Source organism: Leucopleurus acutus (genome assembly GCF_964270905.1).
Source record: "Leucopleurus acutus genome assembly, chromosome: 20".
NCBI lineage: Eukaryota > Metazoa > Chordata > Mammalia > Artiodactyla > Delphinidae > Leucopleurus > Leucopleurus acutus.
In genome coordinates this window covers 36,861,554-36,882,211 of record NC_139162.1, presented here as the reverse complement: position 1 = coordinate 36,882,211, position 20,658 = coordinate 36,861,554, and the positions used below count along the sequence as shown (strand labels likewise).

The 20,658-nt window shown below is 40.8% G+C and overlaps 1 protein-coding gene across 2 annotated transcripts in view; it reads right to left on the bottom strand.

Moving 5' to 3' along the window:
- Nucleotides 1–12,325, bottom strand: part of LOC309977249 (UPF0547 protein C16orf87 homolog) — a 60,749-nt gene extending 48,424 nt beyond the window's left edge. For both annotated transcript variants that reach the window (XM_082863252.1, XM_082863251.1), the window contains exons 1-2: nt 12,246–12,325; nt 6,079–6,175 (exon numbers count right to left, since the gene is read on the bottom strand). In XM_082863252.1, coding sequence (XP_082719378.1) covers nt 6,079–6,175; nt 12,246–12,311 — 163 coding nt within the window. In that variant the 5' untranslated portion in view covers nt 12,312–12,325. The remainder of the gene's footprint in view (nt 1–6,078; nt 6,176–12,245) is intronic.
- Nucleotides 12,326–20,658: the final 8,333 nt, after the last annotated feature.

The window sequence follows — 20,658 nt, the reverse complement described above, 5'->3', positions numbered from 1 at the left end:
TTGAGCCCTGGTCTGTGCTCTGAGACACGCCTAGAGCCTGTGCTCTGCAACAAGAGAAGCCACTGCAATGAGAAGCCCACGCACCGCAATGAAGAGTAGCCCCCGCTCACCGCAACTAGAGAAAGCCCATGCACAGCTACGAAGACCCAACTCAGCAAAATAAATAAATTAATTTAAAAAAAAAAAGAAAAAGTAGGGATCTCCCTGGCGGCCAGTGGTTAAGACTTCACCTTCCAAAGCAGTGGGTGCAGGTTCGATCCCTGGTCAGGGAGCTAAGATCCCACACGCCTCATGGCCAAAAAACCAAAATATAAAACAGAAGCAATACTGTAACAAATTCAATAAAGACTAAAAATGGTCCACATCAAAATATCTTTTAAAAAAAGAAAAAAGAAAAAGAAAAAGTAGGATTATCCTTATAGTACAATGAAAAGAAATTTTAGCATGACAGCTGTGCAGCAGACCTAAAATCAGTCTTGATTAGAAGAAATCAGAGGATTCTATGAAAAATGTCTTTTAAAGATGAATATAGATATCATTATATAAACTATATGATTAAGAACTTTAAAGAAAGGCACAGAGATGAAGGTATGTATTTTTTCATCAAAAGGCAAAATAAAAACTATGTTCCATATATGAATGTACAGCAATTTTAAGTGATTAGCATGTAAGGAACAATGTTTTCTGAAATAACAAAACCAAATCTTCACTGTCAAGTAATTCAGAGTTGAGGATCACTTACTACTGATTAACGTTCAATCATTTTGGGTTTCTAAAAGGTACTGGTGATAATCATTTCCCCATTTTTCTTCCTTAACTACAAAAGTGAGTATGTCATTTATGGACTTTGCTTATTTATCAGTCTTTCCCTGTTAGAGAATAATTTAAAAATTAGGTTTAATATTTTTATCCCTTTTTCCTTCCCTCAATAAAAAATGGAATTTATTTAATTTTGTTATTTATTTGACTAAGCTTAACCCAAAGTTTATACTCACTGAGAAATTAACAGTTAAATACTAATAAGCTGTTCAAAATTCTTACCGTTTTTTTTTTTTTGCTGTACGCGGGCCTCTCACTGTTGTGGCCTCTCCCATTGCGGAGCACAGGCTCCGGACGCGCAGGCTCAGCGGCCATGGCTCATGGGGCCCAGCCGCTCCGCCGCATGTGGGATCTTCCCGGACCGGGGCACGAACCCGTATCCCCTGCATCGGCAGGTGGACTCTCAACCACTGCGCCACCAGGGAAGCCCCAAAATTCTTACCGTTTTAAACCTTTTTCTTACCTTTAGCGGAAGTCTTGTATAAACTAGTATCTCAGTTAGATTTTCAGTTTACTTTTTCTTTACAGTTTTTATAATGAAAAAATTTTAAAGGCATATCCATTGTTATTAAATGCAAAATAGCACCCTTGATGTCACTAAACCACCCAGAACACCCATTTGGAAAACTAAATTTAAAGATTTGGAACAGAGTTTGTTCTCACCAAAAACTGCTTCTGTCAGTATTTGGTAACTGACCAAATACTTGAATAGATTACTACTACAGTACTGAAGGTTTAGGCCACAGTACAGATACTTTCAATTTTAGGAAATACAGTATTTCCTTTAATTTCTTTTTTTAAAAATTTCTTCAAATTGGCAGATGAAGACTCAACCTCAAGGCTACTTTTTTTTTTTTTTTTTTTGGCTGTACGCAGGCCTCTCACTGTTGTGGCCTCTCCCGTTGCGAAGCACAGGCTCCAGACGCGCAGGCTCAGCGGCCATGGCTCACGGGCCCAGCCGCTCCGCAGCATGTGGGATCTTCCCGGACCGGGGCACGAACCTGTGTCCCCTGCATCGGCAGGCGGACTCTCAACCACTGCGCCACCAGGGAAGCCCAAGGCTACTTTTTAAACTCTCAGTCAACCATTCAATTTAGAAATGAAATCCTACATGAACAACATAGTCAATTTTTAAAAAGTTATCTCCATTTAATATTGACCCCCTAAAAAGGATAAAAGAAACAATACTACATTCCTAACTCATTTAGAAAAGAATCAAAGAATAATTAATTGCCTTGAGGTTCTATGCACTTGTACGAAACACTGAGCATTAATACAGCTTTATTTGTAACACTCATCTTTTCCTCTCACCGAAATTAATATATTTTTACAATTTAAAATTAACTTCTGTAATAGATTTTATTTATCTATATTTTCAGCTAGCAAAGTTCTATATTGTTCTAGCGTCCCATCTCCCTATTTTCATGTATGTTATGAAGATATAAAGATGATTAGTATATTTGCAAAATGTGAGTTTTCAACATTTCAAATCTAGATAAATCTATGACTTAACAGATTATTTTCCTCCTGCATGTCACACAAAGTTACAATAATTAAATAAGAGGTTTCAACCCACTGAAATTTCAAATAACCTTTTATAGCTTTGATTTTAAGATAAGTGCAATCTGAACTTTAAGGATGTTTCTTTTTTGTTTTAAATGTTTAATTATGCAAATAAAAGTCTTCCTTGGGGACTTCCCTGGTGGTGCAGTGGTTAAGAATCCGCCTGCCAATGCAGGGGACATGGGTTCGAGCCCTGGTCCGGGAAGATCCCACGTGCCGTGGAGCAACTAAGCCCATGCGCCACAACTACTGAGCCTGCACTCTAGGGCCTGTGCATGCTGCAACTATTGAGCCTGCATGCCGCAACTACTGAGCCTACATGCCACAACTACTGAAGCCCGCGTGCCTAGAGCCCATGTTCCACAACGAGAAGCCACCACAATAAGAAGTCCACACACAGCAACGAAGAGTAGCTCCCACTCGCTGCAACTAGACAAAGGCCGTGTGCAGCAATGAAGACCCAATGCAGCCAGAAAAAATTTTTAAAAAGAAATTTAATTGTAAAAATTAGTATTTATTGAGTACCTATAACATACCAAGCTTTCTTTATGTTAGACATTTTCATATACACTTCACCTACACTTCAATCCTCTAAGTTGGTACTATAAACCTACATAAACACAACTAAACAGCAGCTGCCCCTGGAGGTTAATTAACCTGTTAGAGAGTGTCCAAACTGGAATCTGAATCTGAAGCCAGATCTTCATATAATATATAACAACATACAGTACATGTCTGTACTATACCAAACTGATTTCCAGGCTTTGAGTACTCTTAATCCTTCTTAAAACCCTTTCCTCCTTTTGTTCTACAGCACAGTCTATCCCTGATATTTCTCTGTCCTTTCTATTCTTTGTTTGTCTTGCTGGTTCTTTTTCCTCCTCCCTAGGATTTCTAGGCTTCAATGTTTCATCTTCACTTCAAGGTCGCAAGTCTACTCTTATTAAACAACAGAACCTTAGGAAACTCCAAACGTAAAATAATAATGAACTGCTTCTCACTCATCACACTGACTTATGTAACACCACCTCTGTTGGCTGTTCTCCTGCGGCTGACATTTCTTCTCAGCTGACATGACCTCCCTACCCACTTCTACCCTTTAAGATTGGAGTCTGCCAGAGTTCAGTCCCTGAATCTGCTTCCTCTTCCTACCCTATAGATTCTATAGAACTAGCTCATCCATTTCCATGATATCAACAACCATGATGATTCAAACCTTTCTCTCCGGCTGAGGCTATTCCCTGAGCTTCAGACGGTATGTCCAACTGGGAAAAAAAAAAATAAAATCCACACGGATGATATTTCACAACTATATCCAAACATAGTTTCTTCATCTTTCCCTCAAAACTTGTCTTCCCTTTTATCTTCCCTTTCTAACCAGTAATCCCAGTCAGAAATCTGAAAGTCATTCTAAAGTCTTCCCTTTCCTTCAAATGATTCTAAATTCTTAACACTTGTAGCATCTGTCCCTTTTCTCTGTCCTCATTTACATTTCTTCCTTACCTCATTTCTCACCTGAATTGTTGGTATATAGAAGGGTCTCAAAAATATTTGTTGAGTGAAAAACTAATAAACACAATTGTCCCACTAATAGCATGGACCATGTCTTATTCATTTTGGAGCCTCAGAACTGAGTTGACATGCCACCCCAGCAAATCTACTGAATGAATCATTCCAAGGTTCCCATACCCAAATCATACTCTTAGGAAACAAGAACCAGGAATTGATTTTTAACAGTTCTCTGGATGACTCCTATATAACCAATCCAGCAACAGCCTTTAAGAACTAATGAATTAATAGTAAGCCCATTACCATGTTGAAAGGGAGCAAACTCAGAGGCAGAAATGGAATTAAAACTGCTTTCCTCCCATCTCTCCACAGACCTAGGATAAACAGACCTCTCACAGACATAAATATATGTAATTCTTGAATCATCTCCTACTATAACCATTCTTTGCTTAACTCAGCATCCTCACTCAGTTAACATACTGCAAAAGCTCACTTCCACCTTGTAACCCCACAAACTATTCTCTAGACAGAAGTCAGAATGATCTTTGTAAAAGGCAAATCAGAGCATGCCACCCTCCCCTCACCTCATTGCACATCCCAGGGATAATTTCTCCTCACACTGTAAGAACAAAAACCAAAATCTTACTCTAGTTTACAAAGCCTTAAATAAATAATCTGGCCTCTGCTTATCCCTCTGGCCTCATATCAAACACTCTCCTGGTTTTACTGCAACCACGCTGGCCTTTTTGTTCCTAAAATATACCAAAATTTAACAACCTTAAAATTTTTGCATTTGCTATTTCATCTGTCAAGAATGGTCTTCTTCCTGATCTTATCATGGCTACTACCCCCCTGTTCCTATTCAGCCTCAGCCTAAAATGTCACCTCTCAGAGAAGCTTCCAACCACTCAATCAAAAGTAGCCTTCCAGTCACACACCTCAGCACTCTATTTTAATTTCTTACAAGGCGTTTATTCACAAGTTGATATTCTCCCTGTTTATCTGTTCTCTATTTCCTGCCTACAAGAATGCATTAAGCTCCATGACAGCAGTGAACCCGCCTTGATAGTAAATTCATTCATTACTTTAGGCCCAAGGCTTAGAACAGTCCTAGCATACAGCAGGTGCTCATATATACACTTGCAATCAATCTACTCCTATTTGGGGATCATGAACATATAAAGTTCTGACTTTATCAAAGAACAAATAACAACATTTCATTTTTTAATAAATATATCTGCTGAACAAATCCAATTTGTCTATATTAATGGGAAGGTAAAATTCAAACAAAAAATTTTTTAGATATTCTATATCAGGGAATTACAAAAAATAACCAATGTATCTAAAAATTATATTCACACCAAAATCAGGTTATATTTTTTCAGTCACCAGTTTAAAAAAAAAAAACAAAAACCTACTTTAAAGTTGTTACACATCGTACCAGCACTATGAGAGGAAAAACCAAAATGTCCATCAAGCAGTAAACAGATAAACAAATTGTGGCATATCCACACAAAGAATACTATTAAGCAATAAAAAGGAATGAATTCTTATTGATATACACAACAATATGGCCGAATCTTAAATTATGCTCAGTGAAAGAAGTCAGGCAATAAAGATTACATACTGTATGATTCCATTTATATAATGTAAAGTTCTAAAATAGTGACAGAAAGCAGATCGGTGGTTATCTGGGGGAGTGGGAAACAAGATGGAAAGATTACAAAGGGGAACTAGAAAGCTTATGGGAATGATGGACATGTTCATTATCTTGACTGTGGTGACTGATTGGTGTAAACACATGACAAAACTTATCAAACATACACTTTAAATATGCACAATTTATTGGAAGTCAATTATACCTTTAGTAAAGATTTAAATTTAAAAAAAAAAATCAGATCAGGTCACTCCCTTGCTTAAAACCCTTCAATGGCTCTCCATACTCCAAAAATAAAAAATAGAAAATTTGTTACAAGCGTTATCAGCATTACAAGGGAGTTAACATTTAAATAGAATAAACGGCATACTAATGTCATAAGCTGATTTCCAATAACTAATAAAAACCAAACACATACTTCAATAGACTTTAATTTTTAACTTCAACAAAAATTGAATAGTAAATTCACAAAAATTAATTTTAAATTTCTACATCAAAAAGCTAAAAATGTGGTAAACTCTCACAATTACCTGTAGAAGATGGTGATTTTTCTGGGTGTTTTGCATTTAAAAGTTTTCTGCTAATAAATATGTAACCGCAGGGACATGATTTACATGCAACAGGAACCTGTAGACAAAAAAAAGAAACAATTTATTATTACTATTTTTCTGTTCTTTAACTTCTCAGTGTTTATGTACTCTCCTAAACTGAATGATAAATTACTTGAAGTAGGAATCGTGGATTTATTTAAACCCCACCTCCTGACAACAAATTATGAGATGGGTATTGTGTCCTCTAAATCTTCACATTCTAGTAACACACTACAATAACCATGAATGTAGCAAATGCACGGTAAACATGTGCTGATGTGAGTGAACAACAGAAAACCACAATAGGGTCAGAGCCAAGGAAAATATACGGGGAAAAAGGTAGCATTTCCTAAAATATTAGTTTGAAAGCAGTTTATATAGAATAAATTGGAAAAGGGGGCATGATTGGGAAATCATTAAAGTAATCCCAGCATAATATTATGGGCCCCACTGGAATAGTGAGAATGTAAATGGAGAGAAGGTAGATCTACAAGACATTTCAAAAGGGTAAAGAACTGAAAACAACCCAGGTTCCAACATGAGCAGGTAAGATGCCTATTACTACCAATAGAAAAAAAAAAAGTTTACAACAACCCGTTTGAGGGGCAAAAGTGTTGTACAAACAAAAGAGAATGTGGGACAAAGCAGGAGTTGAGATCTAGTATCTTACAGTCTCAGCTCCAGGAAGGACGTCGGATAAAACACAAGCTCTTCAGGCTTCTGTTTCTAAATCTGTAAACTATTTTTACAAGTGTCTCCTTTCTCCATTTCAAGTCTGTCAATATTTTTCTAAAGCCAAATGTTAGGGACTTCCCTGGTGGCACAGTGGTTAAGAATCCGCCTACCAATGCAGGGGACATGGGTTTGAGCCCTGGTCTGGGAAGATCCCACATGCCGTGGAGCAACTAAGCCCATGCGCCACAACTACTGAGCTTGTGCTCTAGAGCCTGCAAGCCACAACTACTGAACCCGTGTGCCACAACTACTGAAGCCCGAGCGCCTAAAGCCAGTGCTCTGCAACAAGAGAAGCCACCACAATGAGAAGCTCGCACATGGCCATGAAGAGTAGCCCCTGCTCACCGCAACTAGAGAAAGCCCGCATGCAGCAACGAAGACCCAACACAGCCAAAAATAATAAATAAATAAATTTATAAAGCCAAATATTATTGAAAATCATTGAAAAAAGCTTTAGCTTTCCCTCCACAATTGTTTCACTAATATTAACCTTAATGATCCTTGGACTCAGGGCACATTCACTGAAAACCAGAAATTAATCTCAACAAAAAGTACTCACAGAATACCAATTACAATTCCCTTTGTGAGATAAGTTCCATTTGCCCACTGTTCTGCTTATGTAAAAGTTTAATCACTACTATAAAGCTTTCATCCATTTATGTAGAGAATGCCTCATGTTCTAGAATATAAATGTGATCTAAATAAGCTAAATCAGAATTCTGGCAGAATTCCTTTTCTTTGCATAAAAATACTGAACAAAGAATTCTAGTTTGTATTTATGAAAAATAACAATGAATCTATAAAAATAATCAAACTCCAGGTATGTCTAACAGCTTGCTTTATCAAGACTGTAACGAGGGCTTCCCTGGTGGCGCAGTGGTTGAGAGTCCGCCTGCCGATACAGGGCATACGGGTTCGTGCCCCGGTCCAGGAAGACCCCACATGCCGCAGAGCGGCTAGACCCGTGAGCCATGGCCGCTGAGCCTGCGCGCCCGGAGCCTGTGCTCCTTAACAGCAGAGGCCACAACAGCGAGAGGCCCGCGCACCGCAAAAAAAAAAAAAGAATGTAACGAGATTCTTCCAAACCATGACAGAAAATGTAATGTTACATTTCTTAATAGTGTAAAATCTGCCTAAAATAGGTATGTTTTGTCATTTTAAAAATTTCACATCTTCAGAGAAACCAAGCTCAAAGGTACTGACTCATTTCCTTTATACTTAAACACATCATTAACGACATCCACAGCAATATAAATTGTTTTAAGTTAATGCTACCCAAAAAAAACACAGAACGTGATGTTCTTATTCAACATACCCTTTGCTACTCAACAACCATTTTCTTTCAGCTATTGAAACTCAACAAATTGAAATTTAATTGTCTTATACACAAAAAAATTATATCAACCCATGTCCAGAATTAACAGTGTGCTACAGTTAGATGAGAAATGTACATTCGGCTTTGGGATGACTAATTCAATTGACAGGCTGATTTACGTCCCTTAATGAAAGTGTCTTATGCTCAAGGAACATTCATGCGCCTGAGCTAAGTCACCCTAAGGTCCTTTTGAAAATGTAAAGTTCCTTCCCCTCACACCAACCCTGAAGAAAACCCAACTAACCACCACCACAATACAGATCCTGTAAAAAGAATTATTAAATGAGGTAGACAACTTCAGTTATATTAATCTCTTTAAATTATTGTATAATTTGGATTTTAAACAAACACCTAAACTTCCATGAAATTTCAGTTGTAATGCCAAAGACAACAGTAATGAAAGTTCTAATGCTATACTTTCAGGATTTTAAAATGCAAGGAAAAAACTTTGAAGTGTTGTTTACTGATGGCTTGTGAATCAATTTATTCCTTGAAAAATAGGTATTTAGATTGTAGGCATGTTTTACAAGTAAGACAGGCTTAAAAAACAACTGCAAAAAACAAAATCCTGACCCTATATTGTTTCACTGACTTTAAAAAGCTCAAAAATAACCACAATACAGAGAATCCATCTATACTCTTTGTTGCTAAGAGCATCTAAGTTACGTACAGTAGACATATTTGCTAAATGTCACATAAAATTTCCTAACATTTTTTCCTAAAAGGGGGAAAAAGCTGATGTAATAAAGAAAAAAAAAAAAAGCAAAAACAGAAACATACACCAGAGATCCCAGAAAAATAATAAGAATCCTGACTACTACTACACTCAAAATGGCTCAGTAACTTGAGTTAGTGGATGTGAAACCCGTTGAAAATGAAAAGTATTGTGGTTTAGATGTTTCAGAACTATATTTTCAAATGGGGGAATGTAAAAGGGGACGTAATAAAGCAACTGAAAATCTAGGTCTTTCTTGTTTGCTTATCTCTGTACCTGTTTTTAAACTTACACACACATAGACAGAATTTATGTAAATCTACTCAACTGAGGCAATCTCCTCAAACTTTAAAGATTTTATATTTATGTTTATAAACTATATCTAAATTCTAATTTAATATTCATCAGGCAACTTAGAATAACAGCAGTATTCTAAAGCTTTTTTTAAAAATGGCTTTCTGGATTATAATTTTTTTCTCATTTATAAGAAACTGTACTTTCAAATAACTAGAAAACTAAAATTAATCTATTATTTTCTTCAATTGAGTTACTTTTAGTAAAAGATAAATCGCTTTTAAGAATCACCAAAAGTTTGAATTAGTCACCATGTATGTTATCTTCTCTTAAGTATTTAGAATAAAGAACACTACAAACCAACATTTTAAATTATGTTGTTGTAGCCTGTTATGGAATGAATTGTGTCTCCACCTCGCAAAAACACCCCAGCAACAGATTCGTATGTTGAAGCCCCAACCCCCCAACGTGATAGTATTATTTGGAGATGAGATAATTAGGTTTAGATGAGGTCATGAGGGTGGAGCCCTCAGGATGGCATTAGTGTCCCTGCAAGAGACACCAGAAAGCTCTCTTTTCTGCCAGGATCTTGGGACTTCCAGCCTCCAGAACTGTGACAAAATAAATTACTGTTGTTTGAGCCACCCAATCTATGGTATTTTGTTATGGCAGCTGGAGTGGAGGTTGTGTGTGTAACAACAAAACAGAATGTGATATTTCCAAATAAAATGCTGATCACGTTTTGTTGAATAGTTACAGGGACTCCTACAAGTTTACTATCCTTTCCTCTTTTTTTAACGAGAATATTAAAAACAGGTTATTTTCCCCAAAAGGTTACTGTATGCCAAATACAACAAGGTCAGGATTTGCAATAACTGATGCCCTACAGAAACTGGAATGCATAATGCATACCATGTAAACCTTATACTTCTGCACAATTAAACGGAACAAATGGAAATGATTTAAATATTGAAATAATCTTCAACAAGGAGACTTAAATAGAAAAGTCCAACTTTTTCAGAATTTAACAAATTTAGTTTAATGGTAAGAATGGAAATTTAGGATTTCTCTGGTGGCGCAGTGGTTAAGAATCTGCCTGCCTATTCAGGGGACACAGGTTCGAGCCCTGGTCCGGGAAGATCCCACATGCCGCGAAGCAACTAAGCCCGCGCACCACAACTACTGTGTGTGCGCTCTACAGCTCGCGAGCCACAACTACTGAAGCCCTCGCACGTAGAGCCCGTGCTCCACAACAAGAGAAGCCACCGCAATAAGAAGCCCGTGGACCGCAACGAAGAGTAGCCCCCGCTGGCCGCAACTAGGGAAAGCCCCACGCGCAGTAACAAAGACCCAACGCAAACAAAAATTTTAAAAGAAAAGAAAGGAAATTTAACTCTGTTTTGGAAAACATGGCTAAATTGTTTTTAGAATGCATACTCAATAAACTCAAACAATCAATAAACCGTAATTCTCCTTGCACAGTCTTCCTCTGATCAGCATATCTATCATTGCCCATAAAAGATACTGAATAAAACATGTAACATTTTCTGTTAAAAGATTTGATCAACCTTTAAGCTTACTCCTTAAAGTATGCACTAAAATCAGCTTATTAAAAAAGTCTTCAGGGCGTCCCTGGTGGCGCAGTGGTTGAGTCCGCCTGCCGATGCAGGCAGGGGACGCGGGTTCATGCCCCGGTCCGGGAAGATACCACATGCCGCGGAGCGGCTGGGCCTGTGAGCCATGGCCACTGAGCCTGCGCGTCCGGAGCCTGTGCTCCGCAACGGGAGAGGCCACAACCGTGAGAGGCCCGCGTACCGCAAAAAAAAAAAAAAAAAGTCTTCATCCATTTCAAATTACTCCTGATTTAAAAAAAAGGAAAGAAAGAAAAAGGGAGAAGAGGTAATCATTTTGAAAAAATCCTCTCAGTGGAAAAGAAAAAAACACACCCAGATCTGCATGTTGGCGTGAAATAGGGCCCTTACTAATGCTTTTAACTGAGAGTCTTAACTCATTCGATTATAAGGTTTAGAGGAACTTCTATTATTCTAGTAAAAAATGAGGCATCCTTAAACTAAAACGGTAAGATGAGATTTTTTTAACTTACAGCTATGACACCATTAATTCTGTGTAGAAAGCAGTCATTTAAAATTCATAAAACCACATATATATATTTTAGAAGATCTGGAAGCAGAAAATGCCAAATTTTTAACAGTGGATACCGCGGCGGGTAGGGGCAAGTGAGGAGCGCTCAGGAAGGGCTTCAATGGGGGCGTCATTCAATAACGTTCCATTTAAAACAATGTACAGAAAGGATTCACGATTATTTACGTCAAAAATATAATAAATATATTTAAGAGAAAAAAATCTCCATATTTCGCCAAAACTTAAAACTATTACACTGCGGGCCTGTCACATTCAAGCATCCGCCCAGGTCGCGGGGGGACAGTTTTGGGGGTCCACCGTACACATCTGAAACGGGAACAAAGCAACCCTGCCTGGCAGAAGGCGGATTTCGGAGCCAGGAGCCCAGACTCAGAGTCGACACATCGAGGATTCTCTTCAGGGCAGGAGGGGGCTGAGGGACCGAACTCGTCCACTTGGGCTGCTGCCCCACACTCCTGCCGCTGTCACCGGAGCCGGACAGGCGATTCTGGGAGGGTCCGAACAGGGCGCCCCGTCAGCTCACGATAAATCCACGCCCCCTCTCACGCCGCTGGCCACAGGGCAAGATACTCGCCCGTCTGATCGCCGCCAGGTGGGCACCGGCCGGGCCGCGGCCCCGGGCGCTTCCCCGGCAACCCCTGGGCTCTATCCGGCCGGTTGAGGGCTCCCATGGTGGCCAGTGCTCAAGGGCCGGCCCACACGCTCAGCCGCTGGGACCCCGGCGAGGCGGCCTCTCCACAGCCAGCGGCCGCCGGCAACGGACGCCCGCCCGCGCGCACCCGCCCCACCGGCCCGTGTGCCCGGTGTCCGGCCCCCGGCGCCCACCTGTTGGTCGCACTCGGGGCATGATTTGGTGGCCATCTTCACTTTCTTGGCTCGAGTTGCAGACATGCTCCTCTCTGGTGGCAGCGGCGGCGACGGCAGTGGCGGCGGCGGCGGCGGCAGCAGCGGCAGCGGCGGCGGCGGCGGCGGCGGCGGCGGCGGCGGCGGCGGCCCGGGCTCCGCCCCTCGTACTTCAGCAGCCCAGCCTCCGCCCGTCGGTCCCCGCTGGCCAGAGTGAGGCTCTGAAGAGCGCGCGCGCGCGCGCGTGCGCGAGCTCGCGCGGAGCCTGCGTGCTGAGGGGGCGGGGCGCGGCGTGCGCGGGCTCCGAGGGACCGCGGAACACGCCCCCACCCACGCCGCTCCGGTCCTCTAGGGCGTATCGATTCTCACGAGAGGAGACCGACTGGATCGTCCGGTGGGACGATGGACACGCCCTCTCTGGGCCAGACGAACGGCGTGGAGGCGTGGTTTGGCCGGGACTCGGCAATAACGGGCGTCAGGCTTGACCAACGAATGCACAGACAGGGCGGGTCGTGGTGCTGAGCCCGCCCCCTCCCCCGGAGGAAGGAGAACGTGAGTGAAAAAGGCGGTGGGAGGTAAAGCGCTTGGCACAGATCCTGCCGTTTGATAAACTTCAGTAAATGTTAGCGAGTCTAATCATTGAGGAATTGTAATAGACATCTGATGAATCTGCTATATGCCAGCCCTGGACTCGGTTCTGCGAGGTATAAAATTCGTTAAGTCAAATATGTATTGAGGGCCAATTCTGCCACACAAATGTGAATACTAGGAGGTGCCTGCCCTCAAACACGTAGTCTAGAAGTGTAGACGGCCCAACATTCGAATACAGGGGATTTGGGTTGTTGTTGGAAAGAATAAGTCGGTTGACTAGAGTGTTATATCAAAATTTAAAATTCACCTCGCCTTTGATCTTGCAATCCCATACCTAAGAATTTGGAAAGATACTCTCCATGTGCTCAAATGGATTTGTGCAAAAATGTTGCACTTCGCAGCACTGCTTTTCAAAGCAAAATCAGAAACAGCCCATGTGTCCATCAACAAATTGCTTGAGCAAATTAAGTTATGCATACAACGAAATGTCATTGCAGTTCTTCAAAAGAATGATAGTTCTGTATGTAAAGTGATATAATGATCTCCAAAATAGTATTAACTAGAAAAACAAAGTATAGTACACCTTGTTTAAGACTGTGCAAAAATAATATGAAAATATATTTATTTATGCTTGCATATACATTAAGAAACTGGTAATAGGAACTGGAGGGCAGGAAGAGGAGGGAGACATATTCCATATCCTACTGTACTATTTGAATTTTCTACTAGGTTAACCTAATATGACCCCCCCACCCCCGCAAAAGGGAAAAGGATTTGTACACAGCTAATGAGGTCACCTGACCCACTGTTGAGGGTGTTGGTGGTCCTAGAAGGCTTTCTAGAAGAGTTATCTCCAAAACCGAATCCCTAAGTAAGTCAGGTGGAATTGCCCAATCAAAAGTGAGAACTCACCAGGCAGATGAGACAGTGTAAGCAAAGGCAGAGAGGTCAGGAGTTTAGCGTTGTGAGCACACCAAGTGCAAGGCAAACAGTTAAAGCTGGAGATGTGGATCATATCCAGCTATGCAGGCAGGGTCTTTGCTACCATGGGAAGGAGTTTGGACTTCATCCTGAGTTCAATGGGGCAGTAAGGGTTTTAAGTTGGGGAGTAACAGGATTATATTTGAAGTTGATAATGATTGGGCCAGAAAAATACCTCAGGTTTTAGACCTGAGGCATGGGGAGAGGATGGACAATAAAGAGAGGGGCGGAATTTTTTAAATATGAAGGCCATAATATTAGCAAAACTTAAGGAGCTATTTTGCTGGGGGAGAGTGGTGGTCATGGACATTTTCAGGATGACTCTGAAGTTTCTAATGCAAAGAAATGGAGGAATAGAAGTAGCAGAGGAAGATAGTACCTCAGTTTTCCCAGGAGAATGGTGTAGGGCATGAATCGGGAACCCAGGCCCAGCAATCCTGGCCCTGAGGAGTTTTCTAAAAATTTCATTTGACTGGGTCCTTTTTATGGAAATCTCCCCAAAAGGGCACTTGGCTGGTGTGGGTGTTAAGGAAGAGGTCTTCATCTCTGTGGGGCTTTTGAAGTGCTTTACATGGCAGGCACTGACAACTGTCTGATGCAAACTTCATCCAGGTCCCCCCTTCTCTCTAGCCATCTTCTAAGTAGGAGTGGGTCATGTGGTGTTATCTCTGGCCAATAAGATGTAAACCGAAGTCTGCTGAGTGAGATTTTTGGAAAGGCTCTGAGTTCCTGATAAAAATGAAGTGATTCATGACGAAAAAACCTCTTTGTCCTTTGCCTTTCACACTTTTCTTACTGTCTGGAGCATGAATATGAGGCCCTAGAGGTAAAGCAGCCATCTTATGACAGTGAGACAATGAGGTGTTGTATTAGTTATCTATCATTTCATAACAAATTACCCCCAAAATTAACGGCTTAAAACAGATGTGGTTCTGCAGTCTCATCTGAATGCTCAGCTAGGGGGAGATCCACTTCTAAGTTCATTCATTTAATTGTTGGTGGCCACAGCCCCTCATCACATGGGCTCTTCACAGATGTGCCTCGAAACATGGCAACTGGCTTCCCCTAGAATGAGTGATCCAAGAAAGAATGACAGAAGCCACATTTTTATAACTTAATCTCAGAAGTGGCATCACATCACTTCTGCTGTATTCTATTAGAAGCAAGTCACTAAGTCCAGCCCACACTCAATGAGAGGAAATTACACAAGGGCAAGAACACCAAAAGGCAGAGATCATTGGGAGCCATCTTAGAGGCTGGCTACCCTAGGTGACATGCATGGAATTATCATCAATCCACTAAGAAGGATGAATAGAATACTAGAAAATGCCTGGGTTGCTCATTGTTGAGTAGCACCCCAGTTGTGACCTGCCTCCCTAGATGCCCTATAATGTGAAAGGCAGAAAATAGCTCAAAATAAGATTCAGCTCCACACCCACTAGAATAGATAAAATTAAAGACTAATAACATCAAATGTTAGTGGAAGGGGGTATAAAATACTGTAATTACTTTCGAAAAAGGTCTAGGAAAACTAAATATACACATAGCCTATGACCCATATTTCCAATCTTAAGTATTTATTCGGGAGAAATGAAAATATATGTCCACAAAAAGACTTGTGCAAGAATATTCATAACAGCTTTATTCATAATGGACCCAAAATGGGGAAAAAAACACACAAATGTCTATCAATAGGTAAACATAAATAGATAAACAAACTGTAGTATATTCACTTAATGGGATATGAATCAGCTTTTAAAAGGAACAAATTACTGATACATACAACAAAATGGATGAATCTCAAAAACATTATGCTCAGTAAAAGAAGCCTTACACAAAAGAGCACATACTGTAGTTCCATTTATATGCAGTCCTAGAACAAGAAAACTATTCCATGGTAGAAAAAAATCAGAGCAGCATTTGCCTCTTGGAGGATAAGGGTGGGGATAAAATGAAAAGGGTTATGAGGGAACTTCCTGGGCTGATAGTAATAGTCTGTATCTTAATAGGGGTTTGTGTTACACAAGTATTGGCATTTGTCAAAATGAAAAGTACTCTTAAGATTTAGGCGTTTTATTGAATTTAAATTTTATCTCAAGAAAAACCTTAAGCAAATATTGAAATCTAAGTAATGATATGTATGCTGAAGTATTTATGGGGAAATGTGCTAATGCCTGCAACTTATATTGAAATGCATAAAAAAAGATGGCTACGTGGGTAGATAAGTGATAAAGCAAATACAGTATAGTAAAATGTCAGTGGTACAATCTAGGCTGTTGGCATACAGGTGTCCACTGTAAAATTTAAGTATTTTGTATGTCTGAAATTTTTCATAAATTATAGGAAACAAGACCTACTTTTTAAACCACTTTTCATTAGGTTTTCAATTATCTGCTGTCAAACATATTCCTTACTTACACCATTACCAAAACAAGGGCTTTCTACAAAATGGATGATACTGGCCCTGACACTTATTCATTCATTTAATATTTACTAGGTACCTACTATGTGCTGGACCTTGTGCTCTTGATGGGGATACAATCTTGTGAGTAAAATAAAGTTCCTGCTGTTGTGAATCTCATACAAACACATACTATTATACAAATAAATATATAACTACAGTGATCACAATTATGAAGGTACTATTCTGGGGCTCTAAGGCCACTGACAAGGAGATCTGACCTGTGGTAGGGTGGGGCTTCCCTGTGGAAGTGGAGACTTCCTGGAGGAAATATGCATGATGGGTAGAGTTAATGAGGTAAAGAGGAGTAGCAAATATTCAGCCAGAAGGAACAGCATGGGCAAATTAACTGAGGTAAAAGGAAATGAAAGGAAGCTATTATGGCTGAAGCACCAAAAGAAAGAGGAAGAGAGAATCTGACATACTGAGGATGGGTGCTGGAAGAGCCCACTTTCCACTGGCTTTCGATGCTACTTCTAACTTTGCTCAAGATCCTCATGTGTGCTGTTGAAGTGGCTGTAAGTGCTCTAGTCTCATAGTAAGCAATTAGACCAGGCAGGAATTTTTTTTTTAATTTCCTTTGATTTATTTATTTTTGGCTGCATTGGGTCTTCGTTGCTGTGCATGGGCTTTCTCTAGTTGCAGCGAGGGGAGGCTACTCTTCGTTGCAGTGCACAGGCTTCTCATTGCAGTGGCTTCTTGTTGAGGAGCATGGGCTTCACTAGCTGTGGCTCATGGGCTCTAGAGCACAGGGTCAGTAGTTGTGGGGCAGGGGCTTAGTTGCTCCTTGGCATGTGGGATCTTCCTGGACCAGGGCTCGAACCTGTGTCCCCTGCATTGGCAGGCAGATTCTTAACCGCTGCGCCACTGGGGAAGTCCCCAGGAACTATTTTAATATAGGTATTATGTACTTGAGAAACCAAAATGGCCATTCAAAGCCTTTTTCTTTTTCTTCTTTTTTTGTGGCCGCGCCGCTCGCCTTGTGGGATCTTAGTTCCCCAATGAGGGATCGAACCAAAACCCTTGTCAGTGAAAGTGCAGAGTCTTAACCACTGGACCACCGGGGAATTCTCTCAAAGCCATTTTTTATCCCCTTTTGTAATTACAACCCAAGTTCTTGGGGGGATGTAACAGCCTCCATCTCAACTCCTTTATTTTGACACTAAAACAAACCAAAGTTTCTACCAAGGAACCTTTTAAAGCTTTTCTTTCTTTTCTGGGAAAGGATAACAAGAGCACTGGGATGCTTGGGAGGTCTTGGTGTGTATAAAATTTCTTATTTTTCTTGAAAACCCAATATAGCTCCTAAATTAAAGAGTTAGAAGTTTAAAGCTGTAGTTCCTATTTTTCCAAAGCAACGGAGAGATGATCATCACAATGAGGAAAATGTAGTCATTTTGTGTTGATTCTGTTCACATTATACTCCATATTTCCAAAATGGAATGGTCTATGACTTAAAAAAAAAAAAGATACAAATAACAAAGAAGATGCCATCTTTGTCCTGAAAGAGAGCTTTTCTTTCCTTCCTGTGAGGCCAGTAACACACTGGGTCAGGGAACACTCATTGCAGGAAAGCCACAGGCTCAACTCAAGAAGCCAGCCCTCCTTTACAGCTGGGTACCTCTGGACAGTACGAGACAGGTACCAGCCTTCGCTGAGCACTGAACTCAGCCCACTGGCCTGCCCTGAACACAGAGGGGCCTCCAGAAGTGTCCTACGCCTCGCTTTGCCTCCTTTTGCTTTTTCTCTCATAGTATTAAATACTACTTGTTGGGCATCTACTCTGTGCCTGTCCTTTACATTAATTGTCCCTCTTCCTCCCCAAGCCCTGCAAAGGTTACAATTAAATAATGTAAGGCTCAGGGAGCATTATCAGTCAGGAATTTTTTTTTTCCCAAATAGAAACCCAACTCAAAATGGCTTAAGCAAAAAAGGTTACTGGCTCACATAACCAAAAAACACTGATAAGTAGTACCAGTTTCAGGCACAACTGGATCCACGTCCTCACAAGAACCACAGGGCCCATTTCTGTCTCTTGGGTCTACACCCCTTGTTGGAGATGGTAGGGAAGATGGCTAAGATAGCTCACCATCCTATATTTGCTCCTTTTCCTGTCTCATCATGTTCACTGCTCCTATTTGGGTTTCCTACCCATCCTGGAAACACTGATTTGGGCTGGACAAGGATATCCACTGATTGTTTTAGACCAAAATTCAGCATCCAGCTCTGGAAGTCTGACAAGGGGTCTGAGAATTGAGGGAAGGACAGATGGGTCATAGAACAACTACCATCCAGAAACACCACTTTCTCTCCCATTGGCCAAGCCACTGCCTCTCACCCTGTTACTATTTAGCCTCACCCTTGTGCTGTCTTTGAAATAAAGTCCTTCCCACACTTCCGGTCTTAGTCCTCTTACCCTATCAGTCTTAACTAATCAGAAGCTTCACTCTCCTGGGAGTAAGCAAGAGTCCAGAGAAACTCTGTAGATTCCTTGATAAACCCAAAGATGGAGTAGTAAATGAACACGTGACTCCCAACCAGGGCATCCAGCCAGGGAATAAATTAGGACTGAAAGCACCCTATGCTCTGCTCACCAAGCCATGTGTCATAGTGCAGGGTTGCATCTACCCAAAGGAAAGGACAATTTTTTTTTTTTCTTTTTGCAGTAATCCATTCCATGGTCCTTAATCCTTGGGCTCATAGTCAATTCTACTTTAGGGAATTTCCATTCCATCTCTCCCTCCATTTCCCTTCTTCCCTCCCTTTCTGTGTCTCTCTCTCCCTCCAGGTAAGATCCATTCCAGGATGTCCTCTCACCTCTTAACCTTTCAAGATTCCTTAACTCTCCTCTCCTTCATGGATTACACATAGCATGTTGTCATGAGCGAAAGAGGCAGGAAGAGGACCATCCTGGTATCTTTATCCCAACTTAATCCCTAAATGCCACAAAGAATAACTGCAATCTAGTTAAAAAATCATAAAGAGGCCATTAATTATGGTCTCTGACAGGCCACCTACATTTATAAAAAATATAAAATCAGAATGGAAAACATATGAAAGAAATGACTGGCTCTGTGTGACAGAGTAAGTATTAACACCCAAAAGCATCACTGAGCCATGTGTGCATGCCTTCTAGTGTTAGAAACATACTTTCATTTCTTTAGTCAAAAAATATTTTCTGAGAGGACTTACCTGGTGGCACAGTGGTTAAGAATCCGCCTGCCAATTCAGGGGACACGGGTTCAAGCCCTGGTCTGTGAAGATCCCACATGCCGCGGAGCAACTAAGCCCGTGCGCCACAAGTGAGCCTGTGAGCCTGCGCTCTAGAGCCCGCGAGCCACAACTACTGAAACCTGCACACCTAGAGCCCATGCTCCACAACAAGAGAAGCCACCACAATGAGAAGCCTGTCCACTGCAATGAAGAGTAGCCTCCACTCGCCCCAACTAGATAAAGCCCACATGCAGCAATGAAGACCCAGAGCAGCCAAAAATAAATTAATTAATTAAAAAAAATTTTTTTTTTTCTGAGAGCCCCAGAGCCTCTAATGAGGCAGCTCATCTCCCTGGAACCCACTTTACCCAGACCTTTGCATGGCTGACTCCTAAGCATCTTTCACACACAAATACACTGGGTTGCTCCACATTCCTCCAGTGAAGAAGCCCAAAACTCATGGGCAGCTTGTAGTTTTCCATACCTTAGGTACCTTTCAGTCTTCACATTCTGCCAGGGTCTGGGAAGGTATCAAGTTGAACCACATGAAATTGCATTTTTATGGGTCAAATTAAAATGTTAAATATTTTGGAGAAAAAGAAAAGCTTTATTCAACCAAAGTATGCACTGTTAGCATTAACTGCATTCCCCAAATATTAAATGGTATGTACCATATTTATAAAATTTAGCATTGTTAATGTTTATTCAAATCCTCCAATTACTGCTTCTCAATTGGAGAAAGTTTTGTTTCTCAGAAAAGAGTTCCAAATGACAGAAAAGGTGGTAATTGGTTGAAAAAAAGTCAGGTGAATATGATGAATGTGGGATATTTTCTTAGTTCAGTTCAGTTAACTTCTCTATGATGGTTTGTGATTTCTGTGGTCAAATGTTGTCGTGCAACAGTATAGGTCCATGTCTGCTAACCAATACAGAGTGCTTTTAGATCACCTTTTTTGATATATAATTTCAACTTTTTGACAGTGAAGATGCTACTGTTAGTTACACCTGGGTTAAAAAAGAGGTAATGAAACACTCTTTGTAGACCACCATACCATTACCAGAACCTTTTTTGGTTGCAGTGATTGAACACATGTTCGGGAACTTCATCAAAATCCAACCATTGTCCCAACCACTTTCAATTTCATTTTT